Here is a 19,368-nt window from a genome sequence, read left to right on the forward strand (position 1 = left end):
CAGTCCAGGTCTTGATGTGACAGGGTTGGTGCAACAGGAAACATGACGCTTGGTTTGTGGCAGCTTTTGGTACCCTTGCAATGCTTATCGAGCTTACTGGGTTGTGCTGGCCCTAGTAACATAGGTGCCCTATATGAGAGGTTAGGGGATGCCAAGCCTCCCCAACCCAAATACCATCTTCTCCTCCCAGCTGCTGCCTTCTTGAGTCCGTGGTGGCCTGAAGGAAATGCAAGCTTCCCTTCCCTGCCCCTCACTCATTGGTTCACGCCACTGCCTCCCTGTGCATGAAGCCCTGTGCATGTCACTGCTGCCTCTTGTAGATGAAAAGATTCTTTCTTTAATATTTTGCCATCTTTTCATTAAAATTGCTTCCTGCTAAACTTTATTTGTTCTAATCATTAAAACATTCACATTAATCACAATAATGATGTGTCCAACCACGCTAAACTGAAGATTCTTTGACAGCTATTTTAGTGTTACACTGAATTTTTCAAATCAAATTAAATTTTCCTTTTTTATAGTCTCTATGGACCTTCTTTATTTCCCCATTTTTCCTACAATAAATGTTTTCAGGAAGACCTCCCTCACTATATGACAACACTCCCATCTCCAAACTCCTTCCCTCAATCCCTACCCTGGCCATAGGAGCCAACTTTTCAAAATGATTGGGGGTGCTGAAATGTTTTTTTTTTTTTTACAGGTGGTGCATTCCCTCCCTCCCCCCTCTCCCCTCCTCTCCCCCTCCTCCCTCTCCCCCTCCTCTCCCCCTCCTCTCCCCCCTCCATTCATATCTAGCAATTCTCCTCTCTCCCCTACCCTCCCCTCTCATCCATGTCCAGCGAATTCTCCTCTCTCCCCTGCCCTCCCCTTCCTCCATCCATGTCCAACAAGTCTCGTCTCTCCCCTGCCCTCTCTTCCATGTCCAATGATTTCTCCTCCCTCCCCTCCCCTCCATGTCAACTTGCCCCAAGCACCACCTGCCCTTTTCAGCCCCCCCTCTCCTCTGAGTTCCAGGCCCTCCCTCCCTCTCCTCCGAGTTCCAGGCAACCCTCCCTCTCTGAGTTCCATGCCCCCCTCTGCTCCGACTCAAGTGCCAGTCCCAACCCCAGCCCAACCTCTTCTCCAACAACAGTCCTCTGCCCTCGCCTTCCTGAGTGCCGCCCAGAATTTAAAAATCATCTTACCTCGGGGTCCTGGTGGCAGCAGTGAAGGGTGAGCAGGCTCGGCCAGTGGCACAGGAAGGGAGGGCGGTGGGGCGGTCCGCCCCAGTTGCACGCTGCTAGGGGGGTGTCATCTCCACTTGTTCACTGCTCTCTCTGCCCCAGAACAGGTTACTTCCTTTTCCGGGGCAGAGAGAGCAGGGGAACCAACGGAGCCGACGCAGCTCCCAGCGACTGCACTCGGGGTGGAGCGGTCCTCCCGCCCGCCCCCCTTGGTAAGACTGCGCTCCGGGGGGGTTGCGCGCTCCGGGGGGCGCGCCGTGCTGCACCCAGGGGGGGGGGGCGCAGCGGTGAACCACCCTGGGTGTCAGCTGGCCTCGCTACGCTTCTGGGCTCGGCGCTTCAGTATTTCCTTCTCTCTCAGTTCTGGTCCCACCCTTGTGGAAACAGGAAACGAGGGCAGGACCAGAGCTGAGAGAAAAGGGAAGGCTGAAGTGCCAAGCCTGCTTGCCTTTCACTGCTGCCGCCGGGACCCCAAGGTAAGATGAGTTTTAAATTCTGGGCGGCACGCAGGAAGGCGAGGGTGGAGAACTGTTGAGGGAGAAGAGGGCGGACACTGGGCAGGCCAGGCTGGCTGGGAAGGGAACTTCCAGCAGGTCAAAATATTGGGGGTGCTTGAGCACCCACAGCACCCACAGAGTCGGCGCCTATGACCCTGGCCTTTCCAGAGTCCCTAGGTTCTAGTGGGGTAGGAGTGATGATCCCAGCTCTCTAAATGGTGTCCTTTGTGTAAATCCCTTCAAAAGTACATTAGAATTCAGGGGAAATTGTGCATGAGTGCAAGAAAACGTGGTTTTAAATTACAAAAGTAAGAAATAACAAAAGATGGTGACTTTACAATAACATCCAAGACAGAATCTCAGAATTTCCTAATAATTGTAGAAATCGTGAGGGATGTTTCCTAGATTTCAATTATTTAGATTATGTCATTAGAATTTGGGTTCAATAGGTCTCTGCCCAAATGAGCTTACAATTTGTCTGGAACAACAGAAGAGAAAATAGCTTGCCTAAGGTGTGTCAATGGGATTTAAACCTTGGTTTTCCTGGCTTTCATGCCCATTGCTCTAGCCACTTGCCCATACCTTCCTTTCTTAAGAAACGTAGTGGTGATAAAATGCCTATCAAATTCAAGCTGCCAGAGGTTAGTTATATATTGTGAAGACAATAAGAGAGTAATTTTATAAATACATAAAATGCTGAGTTATGCACCTAAATGGCTTTGGGATGCTACGAGTGAAGCGAGCACACAGAGTGGGCCAGATCGTCTCTATTAGACTGAGAGTGGTCATTTTGAAGGTACTTAACTTTGCACACAAAACTGCAATTATGCAAGCAGTGCAGTCTGGGAAGCTTTTGACTTATGAAAATAGGCATATCCTATGCTTCCAATACTACACTAAAGTAGTTACACAGCACAAGGCTTTTGCCCCTATTTGTTCCAAACTGTTCTTGCTTAAAATCAGATTTGCTCTCAGGTATCCGTCCACATTAAGAATGACATAATGACACACTTGTGTGACAGTAGTCGAGACTCGAGAGCTTCTGCTTCAGATTGAAGGAAGGGAGGGTATGTCTATTGCTTTCCAAGGCTGACTGTTGGAACACTGTCGCCCAGATTGTTGTGGTGACTGGAGCTACTCTATATCTTGGGAGTGCGTAAGCCACAGCACGAAGCTGTTCAGTGGAGGAGGATCCAGTACTGAGAGTCATCTTTGATCATTTGAGGTTATATTAGCAACAGACAGGTTTGGGGCTACTTGCCCTTCTGCTCACATACTGGCCTATCTTGTTTAGGACTTCTTATGGCTCTCTGGTAATGATCCAGATGATTTAAGCACTTGGGACCCCTGGACGCTGGACAATCGCCCTCCCTTTTTATGGGGGGGGCATTTGATAGTGCCAGCGCTGGGCTTTTCTAGCTTACCTCTTAGCCCTAGGAGGCACATGCAGCTTGTTCTTTGAGGCTGTTGTGTGATAGCCTATGTGCCCGCTGTGTTCTCCACAGAAGATGAATTGGACTACCCCTTCAGTGGAGGGTGGTCGGGGGACCCTCTGTGGCCCTAGTGCAACCCTGAGCTTTTACTTCTTCTGTTGATGTACCTTGAGACCTGGCAGATGTGCTGAGTCTGCTATCATGGACTACCTTGCAATGACATCCATACCTGCCTTGTACTCCACTGAGTACCATTTGGACTTCTATCTGGCCTGAGGGTTGCCCGAGAACCATTTGATCACTCAGCAACTTCCTGGGTATTTGTTATTTCTGCTGATATATGTTGTTTCAGGGAGGGGCTCTTTTATATCTTAAGGAGTCTTTTTTTCCTTTTCTCTTCTCTCTCTCTCTCTCTCCTGCCCATGGTATGGTTGGACTGGCAGGATCAAAGCCATGTTCTTTATGTGTGGCTGTTAGTTTCAAGATAGGATAGATATTCTCTTCACTTTTCAAGTTGTTCGGTAGGGGTGGTAATAAGGTGAGTGTTAAACGTGATGGTTCCTATTTTGGGAACTTCAGGGATTGTGGTTTGGGTTAATGGGGGATGGGGAAGGGTAATGGGGATTGGGAGAGAAGGTGGGATTGGAGAACTGGGCTGTTGGGAACTTGTGCATTGGATTGTAGTAGGTAATCTTGGATAGGAGGGTGGTTTACTAGAATTGTGGGGGGTTTTGGGTGACCAGTATGTGTTGGAGACTATAGCCAAAAGAGAGGGGGGGGGGGGGTACATGCTGGGATGGCCCTCTTTGGCAGCAGGTCTGAGGTCATATGTATATTTTTGGTAATGAGTATTGTTTTGGCCCACTAAAATGAAAATTGTTACTTGAAATGTAGGGGGGATCAATTCACCAATTAAGCATACCAAAATATTACAGCACTTACAGGCAACGGAATTAATATTACTTTTTTGCAAGAAACACATCTTACTTCTAATGAACATGCTAAGCTCTAGACCTGGTGGGTGGGAGATTGTATGGCAGTGGTGGCACAGGAGAAAAGGGAGGAGTGGCCATTTTGTTTAGGAAAGGGATAGCAGCACAAATTCATATTCTATTTACTGATCCTGCTGGCAGATGTATTTTATGTGGGGCAATAGTGGGGTACCAGGACATAATATTTTGTAAAGTTTATGCACCCAACCAGTTTGATTGCAAGTTTTACCAAGCAATGACTACACTTCTTCATAATCATAATGCTAAAAGTACACACGGTATGGCTGGCACTGTGTTGGCATCCTCAGGGCAGAGATTGAGCAGAGAGTGGGCAAAGTTGCCATTAAGGTGTATATTATCAAAAATATGTGCAATTATATTGCATGCATTGACATTTACATCTGCTGTTGAGAAGGCATAATGTACATGCCTTCACTCTAGGTACAATTTCTGCAGGATTTGTGTTGGTATTTTATAAAGACACAGAGATTAAAAAATAAGCTTCTTTCTGCCCTATTAACCTAAGTAACCTAGACTAATTATAGACTGACCACAAACCTAGAACCAGATGAAAATTCTGCTTGCTTACCATGGCAATCTGCCACTAGAATAGGAAAACCATGGACTGCTTCCTTTTCAGCCTGATTTTCATGATAGAAAGCAGAGCAGTCGTTGGTTTGCATAGTGCTATAATAGGGAAGAATCAAATAATTTCATCAAGGTGAAGTCAAGTTCGTGGGCTGTAGATGAAGGAAAAGCTTTCCTGCATAATTTCCAGTAAATGTATGCATGCTTTTGGAGGCCTGTACACAGCTCTGGTTTTGTTATTTGTATTCTGCATACTATCAGATGTTATGAGTATGCCCCTGTAAAAGAGGCCTTTTTAAAATTTTTGACGAAAATGGACATGCGGTAAAATCAAAATTGCCACTTGTCCATTTTGGGTCTGCGACCTTACTGCCAGCCATTGACCTACAGGTAAATACTCACACGGTAACCGGCAGTAATGACCTATGCGCGTCAAGTGCCACTTGGCACGCGTCCGATATGCATGTCTGAAAATGAAAATTATTTTTTGGACACGCGTATTGGACGTGCACCAAAAATGAAATTACTGCAAGATCCAAGCGGTAGCCGGGCAGTAACTCCATTTTGGCACGCTGTAAGGAGGTTGGCGGGTCTAAGCAAGTCAGGAGGAGGTATGGGGCCAGACTACATTCCCCACAAGGCCCTGAGAGAAGGAATCGGGGGGGGGGGGGGTAGGTCCCAAAACCCGGTAGGAACACCACGGGGAAGGGAGGGGGAAAAGGACTGGATAAAGCAGCTGCTATGGCAGACGAGGGCCAGAAGGGGGAGCCGGGATGACAGAGCTCAATTCCCTTGGGTCAGAAATCAGTACAAGATTCCTTCCACCTGGGAGGGGGAGGAGGTCTCTAACCAACAACCTAGCAGAGAGGCAGAGTTAATGGAGTGCTTGGAGGAAGGAGAGTCTGGAGGGCCCAGCACACCAGGTTTGGAAGAACCGGTTGACATGGACTGTAATTGTACTCTGGGGCAGAGTTGCGGGGATTGAAGACAGTGGGTGGTCACAGGAGTCAAGTAGCTGTGTTGTGGGAGGTGTACTGCCATTCTGCAACCACCCAAGCGGAAAGACTTTGAAAACTGAAACCCAGGCTGTTGGAACTGGGAGAAATTGGATTTAAATGAAAGGTTTGTTTTCTTTTTGCTTTGTTTTGAAACTGAAGGGGACCTTAACTCCCTTGAACTGAGATTTATGGAGGAGGGGAAATAAACTGCTTGGAACTAAAAGCTGTGTCATCTGGAAGGACTTTGTTTGTGGACTGCTGAAGGGCGCCTACCACCCCCTGAGGGTTTGCTACCGGGATTACAGTTATTACAACGCGTAGACGCTTACGCTGCTTAGTAAAAGGGCCTCTCAGTGAGTTGTGTGCATAAATTTAATTAATGCCAATTAGTGCTGATAATTGCTTGTTAACATCCAATTTACAGCACTGAGTAGCTAGTTAACCAATTAAGTTACACACGTTGTTAAATACACTTCAATTTCCATGTGGAAATTAAGACACGATATATAGAATTTGGGGATATGTGCATAACTCTGAGCACCTGTACCTCATGCAATTTTAGAAAAAGTAGTTTCTGCACTCTGTGAAATGTTGGCATATAGAGGCTCTAAATCAAATGTGGATAACAGGACATGTGTGATGTCAAGATGAAGGTATGTAAACTAGAAATGATGTGCATCGATGTGTGCTGATAGAGAAAATGGTAGAGCAGGGCTAAATGCTCTCAGAAAAAAAAAACATTTATAAGCATAGAAAGAGATTCAAGTACTGAACTAATAGCCAAGATGATAATTCACTCAGGGGAGGGGAAGAGGAGGGAGTGATTTGTGCATTTTTGGTGACAAATGGTCAAGATAATTGGGTATCTGACCTCCAGTAACAATCATTCTTACAAAGTCAGCAGACCAGCTGTTTCCCCTTTTTCCAGGATTGTCCATGTTCTATTCTGGAGGTCAAATGTTGAGTCATGCAATTTACTAGTTTCAGCAAAAGTAATGGTATTGTGCTTTTAACAGTTGTTTTAGTAGCTTATGGCATTGAATTGACAGGATTAGTCCTCCAGGGAACACTGCCACTCAGTCTGCTAGAATGAGTAGTTGACTGGAGGTTTTATCATTTAATTTCATCTTTTTTTTGGCTAGACATAAACAGAAACATACACATGGTCCTGGACTGTACATTCTTAATGCTTGCCTGTAGCTAGAAAAACCTAGAGGAAAAGCCTAGCTGTTAGAGCAGTGCCGTGCAACCCACAGAAGCTCAGTTTGCATCCCACTGCAGCTCCTTGAGTAAGTCACTTAATCCATCATTGCCTCAAATACAAACTTAGGTTATAAACTCTTGAGGGACAGTAAAATACCTACCGTATCTGAAAGTAACTTGCCTTGAGCTACAACTAAAAAAAGGCAAGAGTTAAATCCCAAATCCCTTCCCTTCCTCCTATCAACACTGCAGTGTGTGAGTACACAGATCTTCCTTTCTAAGCAAGTTGAGGAAAAATGACTACCTAGCTAAGCTTTTTACTAAGCTGTGGGGAAAAGGGCCCTACGGTAGCAGTGGGGGCTGTTTTTTCTGCACACCAGGGCTCTTTTTACCACAGCGGGTAAAAAGCCCCCTCAAAAAATGGCCATGTGGTAAGATAACCCTTACCACATGGCTATGCATTGGGGAGCACTTACTGCCACCCATTGAGGTGGCGGTATGGGCTCCCGCGGTAACCTGGTGGTAACTGGGCAGCACATGGTGATACCCAATTACTACCAGGTTAGTGCTGCACTAGAGAATTTTTTTTTATTTACTGAGCACCGGAAATGGTGCGCGCTCCATCTGGAACCACCTCTGGCGGCCGCTTTAGGCCGCCAGCAGTTCCAATTTAGCATGCGGTAGCACCACTTTATAAAAGACCCCCCCAAATGAACGATTTAGCTACCTAGCACTGAGCATATCCTACAGTAGTTCTGGGATTGGCGTGAACCAATCTCTCACTAAAAAATATAAAACATTTATTAGCATGGGGGGGGGGGGGGGTGTTTGGGGGCAGAGAGTAGGCATGCCCTGTGCTAATTATCGAATCACCGTGCTTGGCTGATTAGTGCGATTGTAGTGCCGGAGCCCTTACTACCTTGTAAATAGCAGGCGGTAAGGGCTCATGCTAATCCCAGAACTACGTCAATTAGCACATGGTGGTAATGGCCATCTGCTAATTGGGAAATTAGTGCATGGCCATTGAGGGGAAAATTGAAATTGTGGCTATTTTACTGATGCGCTAAAAGTAGCCTCAGTGCACAGGAAACCCACATGCAAAAAATAGTGCCAATTTTTAAAACAACTTAGTAAAAGGGCCAATTTTTAAAACAACTTAGTAAAAGGGCTCCATAGTTTTTTTATAGCATGAATAACGTGAACTTCAAAACAGGTTAAGTAACTTGGATTTCATTTAAAGGTTTCTCATAACTGTTGTTTGTGTGTTGCTATGGGGACTGGTTGGCTCCAAGGAGCACACAGTGTTGTAAAGCCTTTTAACTTAACCACAACTCAGGTTGGTAAGGACTTAAAAGGTGACCTGTGTGAAATGACACCTGCTGAGGTAAAATCTTGTCCTCAAAAGTGTATGCTTCAATAAATTGGTTAATATATAAGGTGCTACCTGCTCCTTTTTGCTGCTACAGGCTAACACAGCTACCCTGAGTGAAGTTTGCACTGGTCTTCTATAACAGAAGCATTCACATCATCAGAATTCATCAAAATTCATCATCAAAATTCAAGCTCCTCTTATTGACCTGTAAGTGCATTCACTCTGCAGCCCCTCACTACCTCTCCACCCTCATTTCTCCCTACACCCCTTCCCTGGAACTCCATTCACTAGGTTAATTTCTCCTAATTGCACCCTTCTCCTCCATCGCTAACTCCAGACTCCGTTCCTTTTATCTCGCCGCACCTTATGCCTGGAATAGGCTTCCTGAGCCGTTACGTCTAGCTCCATCCCTGGCCGCCTTCAAATCCAGGCTAAAGACCTACCTGTTTGATGCTGCTTTTGACTCCTAACTTGTCACTTGCTCGTAACCTTTATCTTGTCTTCCTCTCTTCAATAGTCCCTTTCCCTTGTGTCCTTCTGTCTTCCTCTCTTCAATAGTCCCTTTCCCTATGTGTCCTTCTGTCTGTCCTACCCTTATCCCTTATTGGTCCTGTCTGTCTGTCCTGATTTAGATTGTAAGCTCTTTAAGCAGGGACTGTCTTTTCTTCATGTTCATTTGTGAAGCGCTGCGAACGACTGGTAGCGCTATAGAAATGATTTATAGTAGTAGTAGTAGTAGTAGAATGGTTAAGGATGCCTGGTTAGCCAGAGGCTGCCTGGTTAGCACATTGGACTAGATTCTATATATGGTGCCTGAAAAATCCACATGGAAAAAAATTACGCCTAGATGTATTCTCTAAAATACACCTAAATTTTATAGAGTAGACTTAAATTTCTGCATGGTATATAGAATACACCGAGTGGTTCGCCAGGCGACCAAATTTGGTCGTGTCCATTTAGGCCACATTTTACTTAGTGTAAATCCTGGTGCAGATCAGGTGTATACTATAATAATGCCCACAGATATTAGAAATGCCCATATCCCGCCCATGGGTAAGCCCCCTTTTCAACTATGCGACTTAGAATTTAGGTGCACCACGTTATAGAATACACTTAGAGAGTTGTGCACTTAAATCTCAATTACTGCCAATTAGTACTGATAAGTGCTTGTTAAAATCCAATTAACAGCGCTGATTGAACAGTTAACCAAATAAGTTATGCACATTGTTATAGAATATGCTTCAGTTAACATGCAGATTTTCAGGTGCTGTATATAGAATCTGGAGGTAAGTGTATAGAAGAAAGTGGAAGCCTACTTTCCTTTATCGAATACTAGCATAACAGGTATATACATGCATATACACTTAGGCATGAGCATTTACATATCCATAGAGCTAGCATGTGTATGCCTATGTTCCAGAGATATATGTGTAACTTGTGCCCTGCCCCAACTCTGCTAATGTTATGCCCACCTGCAAACTACAAGCTTTTGGATATATCATACGATGTGACACTCACCAGCAAACCTTCTCCAGAATAGCCCCCACACTGTGGAATGCACTCCCTGAAAGGTTTCACTCAATGCAAGACTATCTCTACTTCAGGAAGTAGGTGAAAGCTTGGCTCGTCTCCCAAGCCTTTAATGGAAAAAAACAATTAACTTGCTCATTGCACATAAGCACTAACACTGATTGAGCACACTGTAGTAGGGACTTACCCACTCCTACCCTAGCTGAGATTCTATTCATGTACTTTTCTGACTTCACATGCAACTTTCTTTAAATTAGCCCCCTTATTTTCTGACTCCTATTCCCCCATCTTATCTATCTAATGTGTTCCACCTTTGCTTACACCTCATGCTGTCTATTAAGATGTTTTATTGCATATAGTGTTGACCATTTAAGTAGTATGCTATGTCATATTATGTATTGCTGTTTGAATTATTTTTACTGCTGTAATTATTACCTGCGCTCAACAAGATGGCGTCTTGAAGAGAACGATGTAAGGCTGTTCTTCACCCGATTTTCTCCATTATTGAATTCCTTTACCTGTTTCCAAGCCGAAGCGGAGGGGCAAGCAACGTGTGAGCCCCACTACACCTGTGGGATCATCGGGTCCAATGGACCACTTTACGGTGCCAGGAAGTTGTTCGGGGCTAGGTGCCTCGCTGCTGGAAGGAGTGGTGGGAGGTGTCTCGCTCCCCCAGCATGAGGCTGAGATCACATTCAGCCCCGATGAGCGGAGGCCTCCGACAATGCCGGTGTTGGAGCTGCAACAGGGGCAGGAAACCCCTAGTGTCACTGACCGAGGAGAGCTTCCTGCTGCAGGGATGGTTTACAGCTTGGGTTCGCTGGATATCGTTGCTGGAGAAAAGATAGTGGAGAAAGCCAGTGTCTTGGCAGAATTTAGTGCAGAAGGAGGAAGGCAACCTGAGCTAACTTCAATCAGTAAGTCTCTTTTGCCTAAAAAACCAGCAATTATAAACCTAGATTCAATATGGGAGGCTCTTATGGGTTTAGAAAACTCTTTTTCCCAGAAATTGTTACTGGTGACCCAGGCCTCAAAATTACCTTTGGAGAAGATTGCAAATTTGGAAACAAGAACACTTAATATAGAGAAAACAATGCAGCTGAATAATGATAGTATAAAATCTTTTCAGAAGATACATCTTAACCTGATTAAGGAAAATGCATTATAATTTATTTTATTTTTATTTATTTGGTGCATTTTTACCCCACATTTTCCCTCATAAGCAGGCGCACTTTACACTTTAAAACTGAAAACTTGGAAAATCAGGTAAGAGCTAAAACTCTTAGGTTGATTAATTTTCCAGAAATTACTTCAGTAGCTCCTTTAATAACTTTCAAGAAATACTTATCTGAAATTTTGAAGATTCCTGAACAGGCTTACCTGCCTATCTCAAAAATATACTATTTACCACCACACAAGAAGAAAAAAAAAAGAAAAGAAAATAATAACCAAATTGAACAATGAGCAGAAGCCTCATTTGATATACTTAACACAGATAATTCAAGAAGATGAGATGGAGCCACCAGCAACTTTAATAGTGACTTTTTTATTGGAACCTGATCAAGATTGGATTCTGAAACAATTTTTTCGTCATAGAGATGAACTCTTTATGAATAATAAGGTTAGAATATTTCCTGATATTGCAAGAGTAACCCAAAAGAGACATCAATTATTTCTAAAACTACGTCCCAGGGTCCTACAGTTGGGCGGTTTATTTTGGCTAAATTTCCCATGTAAATGTGTATTGAAAGTTAATTCAGTTATATTTTTTATGATCCAACTCATTTGAGTTCTTTCCTAGATTCAAAGGTTGCTATTACCCCTAATCAACCAACAGCACCATTATCTACATATACTCCGTAATTATCGTTGATTTGGCACCTTATGTTTCTCTTCAAATTTCTTACTCTAAATTAGTCGAAAATATATTTCATGGAATATTACCTTGTTCTCTCTTACTCTTGTGGACTTGAAATGGAAGAAAAGAAATTTTATATATATATATATATATATATATATATATATATGTATGTATAATTGCTTTACTTTGTTTTACTTTGAATTGTATTGCTTATTTCTTTCCATTTTTTCATATCAAGAGTTTTCTTAACATATTGTTAATACTTATTAAAAAAAAAAGAATTTATGCAGAGATCTTTATAGAATAGCGCCTAGCAAGATGCACATGTAAATTCTAATTGTTGCCAATTAGTGTCAAAAATTGATTATTAGCGCCCAATTATCGGCATTAATTGGCTCCTTACTTAAATTGTGTGCACACTCAAATTTGCATGCATAATTTTGAATGCCATATATATAGAATCTGGTGGTATATGCAGGTACTTTCTCTGTAGGGTGTCTTTTTGTACCTGGGCAATGAAGGGTTAAGGACCAGATTGTATATATGGTGTCTGAAAACTCCATGCGGAATAAATTTCCACTTAAACGTATTCTGTAAGTGGCACCTAAACTTAGGCGCAGTATATAGAATATGCTTAGTTGATATCAGAGCGCTTAAAACTACATGCATCCATTTACACCAGGGGAAACATGGCATAAATGCTGATGTGTATATTTAGGCGCACAGGAGCATATTCTATAATAGTGTGCATAAATTTTGGAATGCCTATTTTTCCCGCCCATAACCATGGCCCTTTTTGGCTGCATGCATTAGAATTTAGGTGCAGTGTGATACAGAATACGCTTAGTGAGTTGTGCACGTAAATTCTAAATGTTTCCAGTTAGTAAGACCTTTTATCAACGCTGATTAGCTTGTTAAGCCAATTAAGTTACACACATTGTTATAGAATATCCTTGGATTGTGGCGTGGAACTCTAAGCGCATTATACAGAGTCCAGGGGTAAGTGACTTGCCCGGGGTCGCAAGGAGAAGCAGTGGGAATTGGAACCTAGTTCCCCGGGATCTCAGCTCACTGCACTAACCATTAGGCTATTACTCCACTCCACTGCAGACTGAGCTAACAGAAGTCCCTGCCCCTTCTCTTATCCCTGTTTTGCCTATCAGGCACTAGACTAGTATTTTCTCTCTAGACCTGACCATTTTTATACTAACCTGTGTCATTGAAGGTACTTTGGACCTTTTCTTCATCAGCGGTTTCAGTTATTTTCCCATGCCACTGCATCTGGGAAGAAGGGAACAGGGCATGTGTAGTGGATATAGAGTTAGGAACCATGAGGAGGTTTTGTTACAATCCTTCAGCAGATATTTCATGGCTTTTTTTTCTTCCTGTCTTTGTCTGTGCTGTTCTGTGCCAAGGTGCTAGAAGAGTGAGGGTGGACTTTTAGAATGAGTACTGGTCAGCATTTTGCAGTCTCTGCTAGTCATAGAAAATGATAGACATTTTTGGAGGCTCAGTTCTCTGGAAATACTCATTCAATAGTGATGCATGTGGGAAAAAAGAACCCGAATTATAGCTACGTCATGCAAGGTTCCACGTTAGGAGTTACGGACCAAGAAAGGGATCTGGGTGTCGTCGTCGATAACACACTGAAACCTTCTGCTCAGTGTGCTACTGTGGCTAGGAAAGCGAATAGAATGTTGGGTATTATTAGGAAAGGTATGGAAAACAGGTGTGAGGATGTTATAATGCCTGTGTATCGCTCCATGGTGCGACCGCACCTTGAGTATTGTGTTCAATTCTGGTCGCCGCATCTCAAGAAAGATATAGTAGAATTGGAAAAGGTGCAGCGAAGGGCGACTAAAATGATAGCGGGGATGGGACGACTTCCCTATGAAGAAAGACTAAGGAGGCTAGGGCTATTCAGCTTGGAGAAGAGACGGCTGAGGGGAGACATGATAGAGGTATATAAAATAATGAGTGGAGTGGAACAGGTGGATGTGAAGCGTCTGTTCACGCTTTCCAAATATACTAGGACTAGGGGGCATGCGATTAAACTACAGTGTAGTAAATTTAAAACAAATCCGAGAAAATTTTTCTTCACCCAACGTGTAATTAAACTCTGGAATTCATTGCCGGAAAATGTGGTGAAGGCGGTTAGCTTAGCAGAGTTTAAAAAGGGGTTAGACGGTTTCCTAAAGGACAAGTCCATAAACCGCTACTAAACGGACTTGGAAAAATCCAAAATTCCAGGAATAACATGTATAGAATGTTTGTACGTTTGGGAAGCTTGCCAGGTGCCCTTGGCCTGGATTGGCCGCTGTCGTGGACAAGATGCTGGGCTCGATGGACCCTTGGTCTTTTCCCAGTATGGCATTACTTATGTACTTATGTACTTTGTCTGAGACTCACTTTTTTTCCCTGCATGTCAGATTTGATGACTTTATGACCCTTTATTGGTGCTATCGTTCCTACAAATAGATGGCCAGATGGACCCTTTTTATATAATTCTATAACATTCTATATTTTGGAAAGCATATAAAGGGTGTAAAGGGGGGAGGGGATGGGACTTGATATACCACCTTTCTGAGGTTTTTGCAACTACGTTCAAAGCTGTTTACATATATTCAGGTACTTATTTTTGTACCAGGGGCAATGGAGGGTTAAGTGACTTGCCCAGAGTCACAAGGAGCTGCAGTGGGAATGGAACTTTCAGTTCCCCAGGATCAAAGTCCACTGCACTAACCACTAGGCTACTCCTCCACTGTTTCTGACTCCCTCCCCCATTGTTTACTAGCATTTTCAATGTCAAATTTGAGTGTACTGTAGCATACAGATAAACAAAATGGTAAAATGGTTTCTCACTGGCATGAAAAGACAGCAGAGAAAACAGCAGAATGGAGAAGAATGCAGAATAAGCCTGATGGGTCCAAATGATTCCTCGTTGGTTTATAAAATGCACACAATGGGCTCTTTTACTAAAGGGTTGCTGTGTGGCAACCTGAAACTACCGCTGGCCCAACGCAGGTGCTGGCGGTAGTTCTGCCCCCAGCACACGCCATTTCCAGCTCTAGCAGAAATATTGAAAAATATTTCTGCAGAGGGTTACCCGGCGGTAATTGGGCAGTGTCGCATGCCGCCGGGTTAGCATGGGAGCCCTTACAACCACCTCGACGGGTGGTGGTAAGTGCTTCCTACCCCTGAAATGGCCACGTGGCAAGTGCGAACTTACTGCATGTCCATTTCATTTTTGGCTATTTTCACCCACTGCAATAAAAGGGGTCCTATGTTATAACAGAGGAGTGTAAATGCTTTTCTTTCACCAACAGATGTGCAAAAGAAGAATTCATCTGCCAAGGCTGGGAAACTTCCAGAGAAGATGAAACCAGTGAGTTTGTAACTATCTTTTCCTGAACGGGTCTGTAAGGCCTACTGCACTATTGCTAAAGCAAGAATACATTTAAAAACAGAAACCCAAACATGGTATTTACCTGGCAACTAGTGAATGGTGAACAGGAGCAGGGGAAGAACTAACTGGAAGAAATCTGCTGCTGAATTTTAAAAATGTAGATGACTGAAGAGATTGGATCCTAGTTCAAAAACAATTATAATAGTCTAGGCATAAAATCAGATGTGAATTAGCAAGTTTCAAAGAAAAGATAATTATGGAGATAGGTACAGATGGCAGATATGTGAGCACTGTGCAGAAATCCAATTACTCTAAAGATCTGAGTGTATCTAGGAAAAAGAGATACATGATATGGATGTGCATTCATTTATAAACAAATAGAAAATGTGACAAATGAGTTGATTTTCAGTTCATTTCCCTTCAAACTCAGTAAACATGGTTTTGAATGAGCTGAAAACCATTCATGTCTATTAGTTTTCAGTAGCATTGTAGCCTCTGGGCCAGGAAAACAGCACTTGTTTTTGCTTGTAACTAGACAGAACAAAGCCACATTGGGAAGGGACATGGAGGAAGGAGGAGTCACTTGATCTATCACGATGTAATGTTTTGACAAGTCAAATAAGCCTATTTCAACCGCACTTCTTCCAAATCACTTGGGTGGCAATTCACTAAATTAGTACACACATTTGGGCACCCTGATGTAGCCCAGTTTGTGCCAATTCTATAACGGCATCGGGACACCCAGATTCCATTCCATTATTGCACCGAAACGTATGCACACCCACTTATGGCAGGTCAATGGTTGGCGTGAATGGGCATGAGTAAATGTGACAAGCTACATGTACATCTTACAGTATTATATAAGGTGCATGGGTCAGTGACAGACACAACCATGCCCCACCTAAGCTCCACCCACATGTATGCTCCCCTCACAGATGCGCACGATGCCACTTATGCATGCCCTTTTAGATTAGCGCTTAGGGCGCATGTGCTTATAGCACATTAGCACCTGACTGTTGGCATATGGTTATAGAATTGACCTTATGATCTACCATGTTGAAATGATTTGACAAGCCAAATAAGCCTATTTGATGAAGTCATCATGAAACTGAAAAGGGCACTATTTTGCCACCATTAATCACTTGGATTTCATAGGGAGAAAAGGTTTGCTGAAGTGAAGGGGTGAAAAAAATAACTCAGGGGCCCTTTGACTAAGCCTCATAGGCACCTACGCGCGCCCAACGTGTATCAATTTTGAGTTACCACCCGGCTACCATGTGGCCCTTGCACTAATTTCATTTTTGGCTCATGTCCGCTACGCACACCGGAAAATATTTTTATTTTCTGGTGTGCGGGCGGTAATCAAGCAGTAATCAGCATTTAAGCACGTAGAACATTACCGCCTGGTTACCACATGAGACCTTACCACTAAGTCAATGGCTGGCGGTAGGGGCTCAGACCCAAAAATTGTCATTTTGCCACAAGTCCATTTTCAGCAAAAATTTATAAAAGGCATTTTTTACAGGTGCACTGAAAAATAATTCTGCGTGCGCCCAAAAGACGTATCTACACTACCGCAGGCCATTTTTCAACGTACCTTAGTACAATGGCTCCTCAGTGAGAGAGAGAGAGAGAGAGAGAGAGAGAGAGAGAGAGAGAGAGAGAAAGGCTACAGGGAGGCAGACAAAAAGCCAGATTTTACATAAATTCTCTAGGTAGGAAAAGGGCCATTCAAGGTGGTGATGTTGAAGGACAGCCAATTAAGGAGCCAAGCTATAAAACTCAAATTTTTGGATTCTTAATGTGGTTTTTTAAACACTAGAGAGGTGTAAAACAAGTTTTACATTCAGGATCAACTTTGATAGTAATTACATAAAAGTTTTTCTGCGTGTAAATCCAGAGCTGCAGTGTATGCAGATATTTTACATAGTACACACATGGAGTACACACACTTGGAGTAACCATTTACAGCACTTTTGGAGCAAATATAAACAGGTGTATTGGCATTTGAGCATAAGTGCCTGTTACCTTCATAAAATATGTGCTTTGTAGGACTTCTCACATAAGCACCTTGTTAAAAATACAAATTAATAAAACACTCATTTTTCTCACAGACACATACATTAACAGCATGAATTTTTATTAAACTTTTCCATGCTGCTCAGAGCCGGAAAGAGGCAGCGGGGAGTGGCAGCAGTCTATTTATTTGGCTGGCAGAGCTTGGTATACCTGCCAGCAAAATAAAAAAGAAGTTCGGGAGGAGGGGCAGAGCCCAAATTTTGGGAGCCAGTTGTTAAAGTACCTATGGGAGGCCTACTTTAACAACCGGCTCCCAAAATTCTTAGAAACTTAACAAATGGCTCTCGCGAGCTGACTCCAGCACACCACTGCCTGCTCTCCACAGACACAGCACACATACAACACAGACACATGCAGGAATCATAGATAATTGTCTATCCCTGATGAGCTGTATTTTTACTCATTCTGATATATATTTCATTTTCTTTGTTTTTAAGTCTACTGTGAAAATTACTGACTGAATCATAGAGTTTTCTTATTATTTGTTATGAGAATTGCTAACTAATATCTGTTGGGCAGGGTCAGATCAAGGCATTTGCAGGCTACATGCAGACTTTAGGCCCAAATGTTTTTTGGAGTGGGGCTCTGAGAAATATGCTCAGGGCTCAGGAGGCTAGGAAAGAAAACTATCAGACTTTTTTTCAAGTTTTATCAGATTTTTGCATCATTGTCCAGAAGGTAGAAGGATGGCTCTGACACGATGGTGATTTTCCAAGTTACAAATTTTGCTAAATACACAAAATACATTTTTCAGAACTCTCTAGTTCTCCAGTTTCCCCCTCCATATTAGAGAGCCTACTCTGCCTGCTTCTAGTGTAATTTGCAGCAGAGACTGTGGGTAGGATCCAGCCAATGTGAAGGAACATGAGGCCTCTTTTACAAAGCCTCACAGCAAATGAGAGGAAGCTCATAGGAACTGAATGGACTTCCTCTCATTTGCCACACTGAGAATTGGTAGCAAAGCTTTGTAAAAGAGGCCCTTGTTCAGGAGAAGTGGAAGACAGCTCTAGTCACAGAGACGGAGGGTAAGGTCCAGCCAATTGGAAATCAAACTGTACAAGTGAAGAGAAATGAAGCTTCACAAATACGCTCCAATACATTTCTATGGGAGAAGCAGCTCCAACAACTGCAGTATGCATATGTTTATTCCCTGTAGCAAAGGCAATTAAGGAATTGTACAAACTGCCTTCCTCTCTCATCTCCTCTCCGATCACAGACACAGAGAATGCCAATATAGATATACAGTAGATACATGAACACGCTGCACGCACACACAAAACAGATACACAAACACAACAGTGATAAACACCCACAGATAAGCAAAACATAAATAGCACAAGCAATGCAGATTTTTATATTTTTCCAATAATAGCCATGCACTAATTTCCCCTTTAGCACATGAGCCCTTACCACCCCCACCTGTTTTGTAGGTGATAAGGTCTCACATGTTAATCCTGTGCTAATCAGTTAGCACGCAGCAATGCCTACACACTAACCAATTAGCATAGCCACACCCATTCTCCACCCCCAAACATGCCCCCAGCACTAAAAAATAAGGGGCCCTTTTACAAAGCAGTAGTAGTAGTTCCCTCCCCCAGCGCATGCCATTTCCAGCACTGCAAAAATATTTCAACGTTTGTAGCGCTGGTGTGTACCCGGCAGCAATTGGGCAAATGCCATGAGCTGCCCAGTTACTGCCAGGTTAGCGTGGGAGCCCTTACCGCCACCTCAATGGGTGGCAGTAAGTGGTCCCCCCACCCGAAATTACCTGCTTTGGTAAAAGGGGGTCTCATTGAATATCAAAAACATGCACTAATGCCAATGTCGGCCCCCTTTTGCTACACCTTTGTAAAAGGACCCCAAAATGTCATTTTTAAGCTTGTAGGTAGTGTATGCCAATCTCAAAATTTATTTATGACATTTGTATCCTACATTTTCACGAGCAAGTTCAGGTTCAATGTGGCTCACAAAAAACATTAAACTAATTGACAACAAGTTCAGATTGCATTACATTAAATATACATTCAAAGCTCGTGATAGTACAATGCAATTAATGAGAATTAAAAAATTGTAGAATGAACAAGAATGAAAAATCTGAAAGATTATCCAGTGAATTAATTTTATAGTTTACGAAATGTAAGATAATGTTTAGATGACTTAATCGTTTGGAAAGGGAATTCAATGGC

At 43.1% G+C, this 19,368-nt stretch overlaps 1 protein-coding gene across 1 annotated transcript in view; it reads left to right on the forward strand.

Moving 5' to 3' along the window:
• LOC115472797 overlaps positions 1–19,368 on the forward strand; it is a 78,424-nt gene that overhangs the window by 5,922 nt on the left and 53,134 nt on the right. The window contains exon 2 of the mRNA XM_030207233.1: positions 15,024–15,082. Within this exon, the coding sequence (XP_030063093.1) occupies positions 15,024–15,082 (59 nt within the window). The remainder of the gene's footprint in view (positions 1–15,023; positions 15,083–19,368) is intronic.

The sequence above is a fragment of the Microcaecilia unicolor genome, chromosome 6, assembly GCF_901765095.1.
Source record: "Microcaecilia unicolor chromosome 6, aMicUni1.1, whole genome shotgun sequence".
Taxonomy (NCBI): Eukaryota; Metazoa; Chordata; class Amphibia; order Gymnophiona; family Siphonopidae; genus Microcaecilia; species Microcaecilia unicolor.